At 50.6% G+C, this 12,875-nt stretch overlaps 1 protein-coding gene across 1 annotated transcript in view; it reads right to left on the bottom strand.

The window, feature by feature from the left end:
- The window catches only part of NOS2 (nitric oxide synthase 2), a 40,731-nt gene that overhangs the window by 25,231 nt on the left and 2,625 nt on the right, over positions 1-12,875 (bottom strand). The window contains exons 3-5 of the mRNA XM_065909382.1: positions 4,867-4,951; positions 3,975-4,097; positions 2,348-2,496 (exon numbers count right to left, since the gene is read on the bottom strand). Coding sequence (XP_065765454.1) covers positions 2,348-2,496; positions 3,975-4,097; positions 4,867-4,951 — 357 coding nt within the window. The remainder of the gene's footprint in view (positions 1-2,347; positions 2,497-3,974; positions 4,098-4,866; positions 4,952-12,875) is intronic.

The following is a 12,875-nucleotide window of genomic DNA, read 5'->3' as shown; positions in this document are numbered from 1 at the left end:
AGCCCTCCCCCCACAACCCGCAAAGCTTCTAGCAATATTTTTCATTCTGCATCCAAGCAGGAAAATAGTAGCGACTACCACAACAATGATGTTGCCAACATACTTAGTAGTGTTAATATGTGACTTTTTAAGAAAAGATTACGTTTTCACTCAATTCCTTTGGAGTTTTACATTATACCGTTGTTTTCAAACAGTCACATTTCTGAGGCACTAAAATGCTATGATGCCTATTAGTTCTGAAAAAAAGGGAGTGGCTTTTGGCATTGGTAAACTGGCTTTGGACAGAATATTCAGAAAGTTATCATTTCTGACTATACAATGCTTCACCTACGAAAGGATGAACTGGCCCAGGTGTGAGAAGGGGCTGCCATCTGTCACTCACACCCCCGAGACCTCTTGGGGGAAACCAAGACACGGACTTGTGACTGTGAAAACTTCTTCCCACTGTGAAAAGCAAATGGGTTTGAATAGCAGCCCTGTAGCTTCCCCAGCTAACCACCCCCCAACTGCCTTCCAAACACGAGCAGGAACCCCTTAGGTCCAGCATGAACTCAGAGCCTTCAAAATCAAAGAACTGGATGCTAGATCACTGAGTTTTAAAGCAAGGGCTCTGGCTTAAAATGCCTAAGTTCAAATCCCAGCTCTGGGACTTCAAAGCATGTGACTTTGAACAAGTTACATCTCCTCCATGGGCTCTGGCTTCCTTGTCTGTAGAGCAGGTAGGGTAATAACGGTACCAGTCCCATAGAGATGTGGTGAGCCTTACGTACAAGGCAGAGTCCAGAATATACCTGGCACATCAAAACAGTGGCCCAGTGAAGCCCATTGAGAAGATTCCTGGGGGCTTCCCTGGTGATCTAGTGGTTAAGAATCCACCTGCCAATGTGGGGGACACGGGTTTGCACCCTGGTCTGGAAAGATCCCACATGCTGCAGGGCAACAAAGCTCGTGTGCCACTACTGAGCCCACACGCCACAACTACTGCAGTCTGAGCGCCTAGAGCCTGTGCACCGCAAAAGTGAGAAGCCCACGCATCCCAATGAAGAGTAGCCCCCATTCACCTCAACTAGAAAAAGCGCATGCGCAGCCAAAGATCCAGCACAGCCAAAATTAAAATAAATAAATCTTAAATAAAAGAAAATTCCTGGACCCTGAAAGTCTTCTTAGTCAACAACCAAGCGGAAAACCTAAGGACCTTGGACCTCCCGGTGACAGAACATTTCTGCAGAGGTTCTATTTACACAACACAGGCGGTAGCAAACCCCTGACGGAGTTTTCAGTCTACTTAGAATTGCCTCCGGAGCTTTTAGAGAACAAGGATGTCCGCCCCCTCCCCACTTCCTGCGAAGCTGATGCCCTTGCCCAGGGGACCCTGGCATCAGTATTTTACAAGGTCCTTAGCAGCAACTACTGTGCAAGCAGGCTGCAGGATCACTGGCCCCAGAAGATAAGGACCTCCTTCAGAGACTCAAGGTCCCTTCCAGCTCACACACTGCAGGCCAGAGCCAAGGGGTGTGGCATCACCAGGAGCCAATCTTTCTGCCGCAGTGAGTCCCAGGGTACTTCCGTGGCTCGCTTCCTGCAGTAAAATGTGTTGTGGGGAATGCATCATAAAAGCCACACTCCCCTCCCAGCCCATAAAACAGCAAAGCCATTCCCTCCGCCTTTCTATCTTACAATCCCTTTGCGCATTTTTATTTTAAAGATATAAATGGACTTAAATTAAGAGCCATATATTTTATGCAACTCAGAGATACAGATCCCCACAGAGAACAGTGCAAAGAGCTCTCTCCAAGTCAAGTGGCCTGAATTCCAGCTGGGACTGAACTCTAGCTGCTACTGGGCTTCCTGACTCACACCTGGAGGTAGAAGGCTTGGCTCAGTGGTCTCCAAGGTCCCTTCTATCTCAAACATTTCATAATAAAAGGTTTTGCATATCAACTCATTGCTTTGCACCAGGATGCTGTTTCAAACTTATTTAATCCTCGAAACAATCTTAGGAACAGTTTTATCATGACCCTGCTTTGGACTTATGAGGAAGTGGAGATGCAGAGAGAATCTATTTGGGAAATAGATTTCCCAAAAATACAGAACCAGCTACTGGTTGAGCAGAATCCAAACTCAAACGTTTAGACACCCGACCCACATGTTCAACCACTACCGCCATGCTCCTTTCTCTTGTGGTTTTGAGAACCTATCCAAGGTCTTTTCCCTGAAAAGCTGTGTCTTAGCCTTGGATTCACTGCAAATCTGGGAAGGAAAGAGGTTTGGGGTCAGAGGGAGATGGCAGGAGACTAGAGAGTTCAGGGGAGGGAGAGAGAGTGATGCTGAAGGAAGCGAGTCTTACTCTTTGAAGGAGCCGTAATACTGGTTGACAAATTCGATAGCTTGAGGTAGAAGCTCATCTGGGGGGGTTGGCTTGTCCCGGGGTCCTATGGTCAAACTTTTGGGGTTCATGATGGATGCCAGGCAAGACTTGGACTTGCAAGAGAGATCCTGGAAAGAAAGAAGAGGCAGTGAGGCTGACCGCTTTGTTCCTCGGCACAGGCATTGATGGCCATCCTCTTCCAGGGCCAACTCTCCTGGCCACCTCCTTCCACTCTGGCTGTTCCAGCTCCCTGCCACCCCTCTCTACCTCTGTGGCACCTCCTCCTTGGGGTCGACCAGGCTTTCCCCCCATTCATATCTCCTCTCCTTTGACTGGCTGAACACCACGGACTGTGGACTGGGGCCGCCTCCCAGCCAGTCCCAGTTGTTCTTTAATCACTCAATTGTCTGACTCTTTTGCAACCCCAGAGACTGGAACCCTCCAGGACCCTCTGTCCATGGGATTTTCCAGGCAAGAATACTGGAGTGGGTTGCCATCTCCTTCTCCAGGAGGGTCTTCTGAGCCAGGGATCGAACCCGAGTCTCCTGAGTCTCCTGCATTGGCAGGCAGATTCTTTACAACTGAGCCTCAGCCAGCCCCAGACCCAGAGCAAAGTCAACAGTTCGAATGCTGGGAACATCTTGACTATCTTCTCATTTAAAGAAGCTGATACGACTCCTGGGGACAAACTACTGCTGTTCAGCCAAAATGAATTGAAAAGGTGCAAATCCCAAAGTAGGGGATGGCACAGAAAAAATATTGAAAGAAAGTACGCCCATAGGTGAACAGTGGTCATTTCTGGAAGGTGTGGGAAATGATTTTGCTTTCGTGGCCTTGAAATTTTCAATCCTTTCCTACTTTACAATCACAGAATGCATATAAACTTAGAATAAGAAACCTAGAAGGTAAGAAGCCTTAAAGGGCACTTAGTCCAACTACTCACTGGATTCTTGGAACCCCTCTCCAATCTCCCTATCAAATAGCACTTGAATCCTTTTTGTGACAGGGAGCTCACTACCTTATGATGTAGTTCAGTCCAGCTTTGGGCAATTCTCTTAGAAAATTCTCCCTGATATAATGATGAAATCTGTCTCTCTGAGAAAGAATTCATTTGTTCCTATAATTCTTTATCTCACCTTCTGGATTATCCATCATCCCTGGGGTGGGGGAGGGAGGGTGGGTGGGAGGGTGGCATGAAGCTAACAGAATTAGCATCACTTAGTCCTACTGTGATTCATGAGAAACAAGAGTCTCTGTTCCCAGTACCTTTTGCTGAAGCAGATGGCTGTCTGGTTTGCTGAGGGGGACATCTGTTTGATTCATTAACAGCCTTGATGGCTTTGCCAGTTTGGGACAAAAGGGGTTCTTGAGGGACTTCTCTGGTGGTCCAGTGGTTAAGAATCTGCCTTCCAATGCAGGGGATGCAGTTCAATCCCTGTTCAGGGAACTAAGATCCCACATGTCACAGGGCAACTAAGCCTGCGTGCCGCAACTACTGAGCCCACACTGGAGACCGCATGACATAACGAAGGTCTCACATACCTCAACTAAGACCCAAGGAAGCCAAAAGAAAAGAAAAAGAAAAGTAGTTCCTCCGACTGCTCACCCCTTTGGCCTTCTGGTGAAGCGTGTCTTGGAAAGTCACTCCGCTGCCCCAGTTTTTGACCCTCACATGCCGTGGACAGGCTGACGGGGGTGTGTCCAGCTTGCCCAGGGACTCTGGAGACGGCTAAGAGGGAGGGAAAAACAACAGGGGTTTCCAAGTGCCTCCGACCCCAGGACGGCAGGGGTCTCTCCCGCCCCGAGGCCCTGCTCGGGCTTCGGGTGGGTGGGGAGCTGCGGGCGGGACACGGGTCGAGCTGTCAGCAGCTCCTCCCTTTCCGGTAGCCAGGCCACCTGGGCCAGAGTCTGCTGGGAGCTCCAGGTGCCTGGGCCACTGGCCAGGCTCCTGTCAGAGCCTGCCAAATGCTCTCTCAGGGGAACTGCAACAGGAAGGATTAAGGGGTCTACACGGCACAGATTACCATCACAGCCGCTAATCTTGAGAATAAAAAAATGGGACAAGGAAGAAGGGATCATGGCCTTCAGGCAGGCACTGAAGAATATGCAAACCAGTCCTCTGTCCACCTCTGTGGAACACTAAGGGCCAAAGCATGTAGGGAAGACGGAACCAGTGGACCAGAGGCTGGGGCCAGGGTTGGAGGCTCACTTGCCAAGTCTGGGATCACTTCTGAGGGTCTCACTGACTCCACAAGTGGTCTGCTCCCTCCCAGGTCTGCCAGCCCACACAGGCAAGTCATCCAGATGCCCACCCCCCTGGGGGCCACCACTCCTGATCACCATAGTTCACCCCCTCTCTCCCAAAGCTCTTCCTTGCCCCCACCTGTGTTCCCGGGTCTCTACTCACTGCCCAGACCCCTGCGTCCACCAGGCTGCCCAGCCCGCACCTGTCTGGGCGAGGGAGGAAGGGGCTTCCCGCACCCGAGTGACTCACTGACCTTTACCGTCCCCGCGAGGGGCTGGGGAGACTCATTCCGGTGCTTGCCTGGGCTGTGACGTTTGGGGTCATCCTGTGTCACTGGACTGCAAGAGGAAACAGCTCTCATGAGATGGAGTGTCCGAGGGCAGAGAGGGAACTCAGGGTCGCCTCGGCTGGCCCTCATTTGACGAAGCGGGGAGTGAGGTCTAGAGGGTGGGAGTGAACGTCATGGTTTCCAGCCAACATGGTAGAGGAGGCAGCCTCTGCACCATCACCACCCAGCTTCCTTTTCTCCCCCTCACCTAGCCCCGCAACAAAGCCAAAGAGTCAAGAGGGGAGCTGAGCCAAAGCTAACAGGCCAAAGGGTGACCCACAGAAGCTCTGTGAAGATGACTCCCTCAGAAGCCAAGCACAAACAAGGTACAAAGCTGGCAGAGAACAGCTCCTTCAACCCTGCCCTCCCAGGCCAGCAGTATTGCCCGCCACCCAACCCACTCCCTCTTTGGGACTTAAGTTTTTTTCTTTAAAGCACTTGGTTCATCCTGGTTTATTTATTTATTCTAAAAATTTTTTATGGAAAATGTTAAACAGACACAATTAGAGAGAAGAGTGTAATAAACCCCTGTAAGACTGTCACCCAGATTCAGCCCAATTAAACAATTATCAACCCACAGCCAATTCTGTTTCAACATTACTCCCCCAGACCCCACTCTCATTTTAAAGCAAGTCTGAGACATCATGCCACCCATAAATATCTCAGTATTTCTGGAAGATAAGGACACTTTAAAATATATTGCTTATATTTGTTTAAAAACAACAGATTTAAAAGCATTTAACTTGGGACTTCCCTGGTGATCCAGTGGCTGGGACTCTGAGCTTCCAATGCAAGGGGCCCAGGTTTGATCATCTGGTCAGGGAATTAGATCCCACATGCCGCAACTAAGACCCAGTGCATCCAAATAAATATTTTAAAAAAGAAGAAGAATTTAGTCTATCATTTGAAGAAGAAAAAGGTAACTCATTTTCCACCTTATACACATTTGTGATGTTTGAAAATGACAAATGAGTGTAGGCTGCTTTGTTATTAGAAAAAATAATGACGTTTGCATCGAGCTGTGCTCAGTTAATCAGTTGTGTTGGACTCTTTGCAACCCCATGGACTGTAGCCCACCAGGCTCCTCTGTCCATGGGGATTCTCCAGGCAAGAATACTAGAGTGGACTGCCATGCCCTCCTCCAGGGGATCTTCCCAACCCAGGGATCAAACCCAGGTCTCCCACGTTGCCGGCAGATTCTTAACCGTCTGAGCCACCAGGGACAACTGTTTACATTAGCATTATGTAATTAACTACATATATTATATGATTGCATTGTATGATTTATAACTATAAAGAGATAGTGTCCCTTTAAGAGAAAATGAGTATGTATCAGAAAGCATCTTCATTCTGATTCAAGTGATTCAGGGGGCCTATACCACGCCTTCCTTGTGACTGGCTATCGTTACCCCACTGATCTGATCTGGTGTGCCCCGCCAGAAAAAAAGCCAATACAGGGTAATCTGGACACTCAGGACAGGTAAGCCATGACTGAATCATCATCATGGGGCTGCTTGCACGGGAAGATGTTTTGAGGCTGGGGTCCTCAGCGAGGCAATGCCTTACTGCTCTTCTCATGCTTTTACCATCACCCCTCACCCCATTCCACCGTTTCACTCTTGTTTCCTCTCCGTCACTTCTGCCTGGTGGGATGGCATCACTGACTCAATGGACATGAGTTTGAGCAAGCTCTGGGAGTTGGTGGTGGACAGGGAAGCCTGGCGTGCTGCAGTCCATGGGGTTGTAAAGAATCAGACACGACTGAGTGGCTGAACTGAACTGATAGAACTGGAGAATCTGTGATGCTTACTGGGCTACAGTAACTTTTAGATTGAGAAACTATGTCCCTGTTCACTTAGCAAAACCATTGCCCCCCATTTAAAATGATGGGGCTTCCCTGGTGACTCAGATGGTAAAGAATCCACCAACAATGCAGGACACCCAGGTTCAATTCCTGGGTCGGGAAGATCCTCTGGAGAAGGGCACGGCTACCCACTCTAGTATTCTTGCCTAGAGAATCCCATGGACAGAGGAGCCTGGCAGCCTATACAGTCCGTGGGGCTGCAAAGAGTCGGACATGACTGAGCAACTAACACACACTCACACACACATTACCTAAAAATCCACTCTACCAATGGACTATAGTGAGTCTGACACCAGCATCTATGGCTGGATTTTAGAAAGCATCCAATTTCTTCACCATTATAAATAATGCCTCAAACGCTATACATGACCTGATGCTGGCTCTGTGTGTGTGTGAGTGTGTGTGTGTACAAAGGCATAGAAAAACACCTGGAGAGGGGAATGCTAGTAAATATTAACAGTGATTAGCACTGATAAGATCACAGATGATTTGAATTTTTCTTTATCCTCGTCTGTTTTTTTCCAACTTTCTTCAGTGACCGTAAATTCCTTCCGTAATTGGGAAATTTCTTTTTAACTTGAAACATGAATATATGAAGCTATGCACAGTCTCCTTTCTCCCCTAGTAAGCGGATTTCTTTGGGTTAGTTGCTGGAAGATAAGGGTTCACCCAGAAGCTGGGTGAACATATCAAGGTTCTGGAATGCGGGCGTTCTCAGCCGCTAGGTCGTGTCTGACTCTTTGGTTCTGGATACTTATCGCCAAATCATTGCGGTGCCCATCCAGACACTGCAATTTGGCTAAACCCACAGCTGTGCTGGGTCCTGCTTGATCCTTCACGGGAACAGAGGACCCTAAGGATCTGGCATCAGAAAGAAAGTTGAAGCGCGGCTCATGTTCAGACCCAGCACAGTCCACAAGTGCTCGGGTGACAGGACGCTGAGGTCAGAGCCGCAGTCGGCGGCTTCTTCCCGTGCTGATTCCCTTGCGGTCCCACCTGCGACAGGCGCCCATCTCTATAAACGGGCGCTGGGGGGCCAGGAGGCGTTCTGGGAAATGGATCTTACTTGTAAAACAAGAACCTCCTCGCTCTCTAAACCTATCTATCCTAACAGGTCTTGCAGCCCCGGTGCTGAAAAACCTAGAAAGCTCCCAAGTGCACACAGCCCGCACAGACACCTCTCAGGGGTGCATGTCGGGTTTCTCTGGGTCTTTGTGGCTGCTCAGTTGCAATCCCTTATGCGTTCTACACCAGGAAAAACTTTCAAGTAAATCCCCATAGGAATCCTACAGAGCGAATATCCCAACCCTCCTATTTTCCCCGGAAAGCCGAGGCTCAGAGAAGCTCGATGCGCACCGGGGTTCGCCTCCCTCCCAGGGTGGATCCGGCGCGCGCAGTACCTGGCTCGGCGCGGGCGGCAGGCGGGCTGCGGCCGGAGGATCCTGCGGAGGAGCCGGCAGAGCCGGGGCCGGGCGGCCTCGCACGCGACGCCCAGCCCCTCGCGCATGGCCCGGCGGTGGGCGCAGCTCCGAGGGCGCCCCGCGCCCCGCCGCGCTGGCCCCTTTATCGCCGCCGGATCCAGCAGCCCCCGCCCCGGGGCGGAGCGACCCGGAGAAGCAACTTCGACTCGGTTTCATCCCGAGCCTGGATCTCGGCCAGAGTGTCCGCTCGGCCGGCGGCCGCCTGGTCCGGGCCGGGCGCCCCTCGCCCTGCGCCTCCGCTGCAGCGGGCGTCCGCGGGAAGGTGTGCCTTGTGGATGCCACCGGACGGTCTCTGGGCTGAGACTCCGGCCTTGGGTTTGTTATTCCCCATGAAGGAACAGTAATGACCATAATAATAACTCCCATTGTACGGTGCGTCATAGTTTACAAAGCAAACTTTCCTGTCCATTATTTCATCTACCCCTTACTAACTCCACTCAAGAAGGCAATTCTATATTGTTATCCTCACTTGATAGGAAGCGCAGGGCCCAGAGAAGTGAAGGATCTCGCCCAAGGCCTCACAGCAGCCCCAGGGCCACAGCTGAAGTTCTCCCAACTTCCAGGGCTGGCCCAGGAAGTACTATTTCTTTCCTGCATGTTCATTTCGATTCCAGGAAAGAAGCCCTAAAGAAGTGCAGACCTGGGGGTGACCTTTAGTGGGAGTCAGCGTGGTTGGCCAGGGACTTCCTCAGGTCCCTTCCAAGCTCCTGGTCCTTATTACCTGGAAGGCACGACGGGGCCACTGACCTTGCTCCCTCTGTATGTTGCTCCTTATACCGGGAACAGGATAACTCCTAGGGTCCAGAGACAGGGCAGCAGCCTTTGACCCCAGAGTATGGGGAGCCTTCCTACACATCCTCCAGCGAGTTTAGTCCGAAACCCAAATTAACATGGAAAGAGGTTACATATTTATTCTGAGCCAGCTGCAACCTGCCTTGATTTTGTCCCAAATCCCATTCAACTTCACCTAGATGTTCTCAACATTTGCCTTTGTCTCTAAAACACAGGCCCACGAACGCCCCATGTTCACTTCCTAATCATTTGTTTTCATAAAAATACAGAACCATTACTCACATACAAAGTTCTGGGTCTTATTACACCTGAATGGATTTTAAAATTTCTTTTCCAAATCAAAGCATATTAATTGGCTCCCACTGCTTTCAGGATAAAATCCCCTTTGTACTGCAGCTTCCTCTTCCAGTAACATCCTCCCAACCCCCACCCCACTGGTAGGTGAAGTCCAGCTGGGCCTGCCTCCTCTCTAAAGCCTTCTCCCCATTCCCATCCCCCACCACCCCCCCACACTACAGCCAAGCCAGGCCCCCTACAATATTTCCAGAATAGATCCCAGCATCCCCCAATTCTCCTGTAACCCTCTGTCTACCTCCCTGTCCACCCCACCCTAATTTATAAAGCTCCTTAACCTTCCAGTTTTTGTGTATTCTTCCCCAAACCAGCGAGAAAAACATCCTTTTACCCCACCCTCCCCCCAGTGGGAACTGGGTCTCTTTCCTCTGTGCCTTTCTCAGCCTAGCACCCAGCGGGCCCTCGGGGAGAGCCCACACAGTGTCAAAGTTATGAGTTTGGACTTGGTTCAAACCTCAACTCTTCCCCTTTCCAGATGTTGACTTCAAGTAAGTCACTCAACCATGTAATATAAGGCTATTAATAATTCCTACCTCATTACTGTCACAGTAATAGTGTTAATCACTCAGTCGTGTCCGACTCTTTGTGACCCCACGGGCTGTAGCCCACCAGGTTCCTCTGTCCGTGGGATTCTCCAGGCAAGAATACTGGAGTGGGTTGCCATTCCATTCTCCAAGGGATCTTCCTGACCCAAGGATCGAACTCAGGTCTCCCTCATTGTGGGCAGATTATTTACTGTCTGAGCCATCAGAGAAGACAACACAGTAATAAGGACTTTCTAAACAGTATCTGTTCTATTTAGCTGCTGTGTGTGCAATTGATGGGCTTCCTGGGTGGCGCTAGTGGCAAAGAATCTGCCTGCCAATGCAGGAGACGCAACAGATGTGGGTTGGATCCCTGGGTCAGGAAGATCCCCTGGAGAAGAAAATGACAACCCACTCCAGTATTCTTGCCAGGAAAATTCCATGGACAGAGGAATCTGGTGGGCTACAGTCACGGGGTCGCAAAGAGTCAGACATGGACATGCTATGCAAAATATTATTTACTTAATATATATCAATATATTATGAACTTAGTCGATAAACAGAAGAGCTTCACCAGCAGCCCTGTGACTCCCCAGCAAGATGTGAGCGGAGTAGCCCTCAGCAAATCAGCATTAATGGATGAAACATGCCCAGAACCAAAAGCAGGGCAGCCAGTGCAGTGGTCGTCAGCCAACCTGCCTGGGTTCAACTCCTGCCTCTGTCATTTGCTGACTGTGAGATCTCAACAAGCACTTTAACTTTCTAGCCTTCAGTGTCCTCACTGCTGCAACGTGAGGACAACACAAGTTCCTTCCTCATCGATTGTTGGGAGAGTTAAATGAATTAATGTGTGGCGATTTCTCCCAATCATCTCTAATATCTGATTTGAGTACTTCTTTCCAGCCCAGCCCAGCTTAAAAAGATGCGATAAGTCAGCTGGTTTGCCTCAGATCAACCTACAGCTCAGGTCTCCTGAATGGTCCCAAAACGCAAGTCAGTCCTGTTAGAGGGTCTGAAATTCAAGGCCACAGCCTGTAGGCCACACTGTAAGGATTAGAGGAGGAGGGGGATTCAAGATGATCTCAAAGATTAGGGGATGGATTGGGTCTGGATGAATCAAGGGAGGAATGTGCCATGTACAGGAAAGTGAGGAAGGCCCGGCTGAGCAGGTGGGATGGACCCTTGGTCTAGGAAGGGTGATCAGACAGAACCCAGCAGTCAAGCCTCCATGTGGTGATAGGCAATGGGGAGCTACTGAAGACTCCAGAGGCAGAGCATGGCTTGCTAGAAGGCAAGCTGGAATGAGAGAGGTCAGAGCCAATGTGGGGGCAGTTAGGGGAGGTCAGGAGGCCAGGGCTGCAATCATGATGTGAAGAAAGGCCGGAATGACCAAGAAGAGTCAAGGCAGACCCCTGGGGTTCAGAGACCCCAGAAGGATGGAACTGCTGTCAGACTGCAGCATCTGAGTCTGGAGGGCCAGGAGGACATCTAGAGGCAACCCAACCCTGCATTCTCATACTGGGTCTCCGGGCCACGTTGACCACCACAGCCTAGACCACCTGGTCTCCAGCATCCTCTCCTCCAGTTAAACCCACACTCTCTACCTGAACGGTCTTGCCCAAGAATCCACAATGGCTTCCGTTCGCAAGCAGAGGAAAATCCAACCCCCTGCTCTACATGCAAGCTTCCGAGCTCCGGCCTGGCCTCTCCTATCCCAGCCCACCCCCACCCCCACCCCAGGCCCCAACACAGTCAGGCTGGCTTGAGTCTCTGAGTCTTTGGCCACCCTGCCCCCTTCCTGGAATGTCTTCACTTTATCTCTTCCCCTCCCTGCATTCTACCCACCCTTCTACGTCCACACCGAGCCTCCCACTCCTCTAGCAGTGGCTAGAGGGGACTTTGTTATGTTGCTCAATTTTGTCCTACTGACTACAGCAATGACAACGCTGTCAGCTGAGAGAGATGCTCTTTATGAAGCACAGACTCTGCCAGGCGTGCGGCTCATGTGAAAACTCACGTAATCTCCTACCACAACCCCAGGCAGGACACAGGCATTCCTACCTCCTTCTTACAGATGAGGCAGTTGAGGCTTAAGGCCAGGGGACTAGCCAAAGGTCACAGGCTTAAGGTTGCCATTAAGTAGTAAAGCCACCTGCTTATCTGGAGAAGGAAATGGCAACTCACTCCAGTATTCTTGCCTGGAGAACTCCATGGACAGAGGAGCCTGGCGGGCTACAGTCCATGGAGTTGCAAAGAGTCAGACACAACTGAGCAAGTAACACACACACCTGCTTATCTGCAAGCCCAGGCTCTAACTGGTGCTGCTTTTCTGGGTTGCCCTGCTGCCTGCCTGCAGGGGGCGCCCTGCCCACTGTAGTCCAGGGGGAAGGCTCCCCAGGAGCCCTGTGAAGCCTGCGGCTTTGGCTTGATTCGGGCGGTGGTGTCATCACAGTTGGAATTGTGTTTCCCAGGGAGTAAGCCTCAACCTGGGGTGCGAGGCCATGAGTTCTCCTAGCATTGGAAGCCTGTCCACTGATTGGCAGGCTGGCACACTAATTCTCTCTGATTCTATCTCGGGCTTGCTTCTCCTACAAGGTGCAAAGGGGTGGAAGAAATTCCAACTCTGTAATTACCAGTCATGTGACTTTGGGGGACGTCACACCACGCATACGAAAAGTTTCTGTTGCCTTAACTGTAAAATGAGACAATAAGTTGTACTTCACAGAGCCCCCGAGGAGGGCAGTTGAGTGGCATCCCCGTGATGGGCCCTAGATGGCCCTGGCCCAAAGCGAGTGCTCGGTAAGTTATAATAAATGCTTGTGTTTATTGAGCGCCTACTCTTTATGGGCACACTGTGATAGATCTACACGCCCACTCTCATGGGGCTTCCCTAATAGGCTATACTGTCCATGGGGTCGC

The sequence above is a fragment of the Muntiacus reevesi genome, chromosome 18 (assembly GCF_963930625.1).
Source record: "Muntiacus reevesi chromosome 18, mMunRee1.1, whole genome shotgun sequence".
Taxonomy (NCBI): domain Eukaryota; kingdom Metazoa; phylum Chordata; class Mammalia; order Artiodactyla; family Cervidae; genus Muntiacus; species Muntiacus reevesi.
The sequence above is the reverse complement of the archived record's forward strand: the minus strand, read 5'-3'. Positions and strand labels throughout refer to the sequence as shown.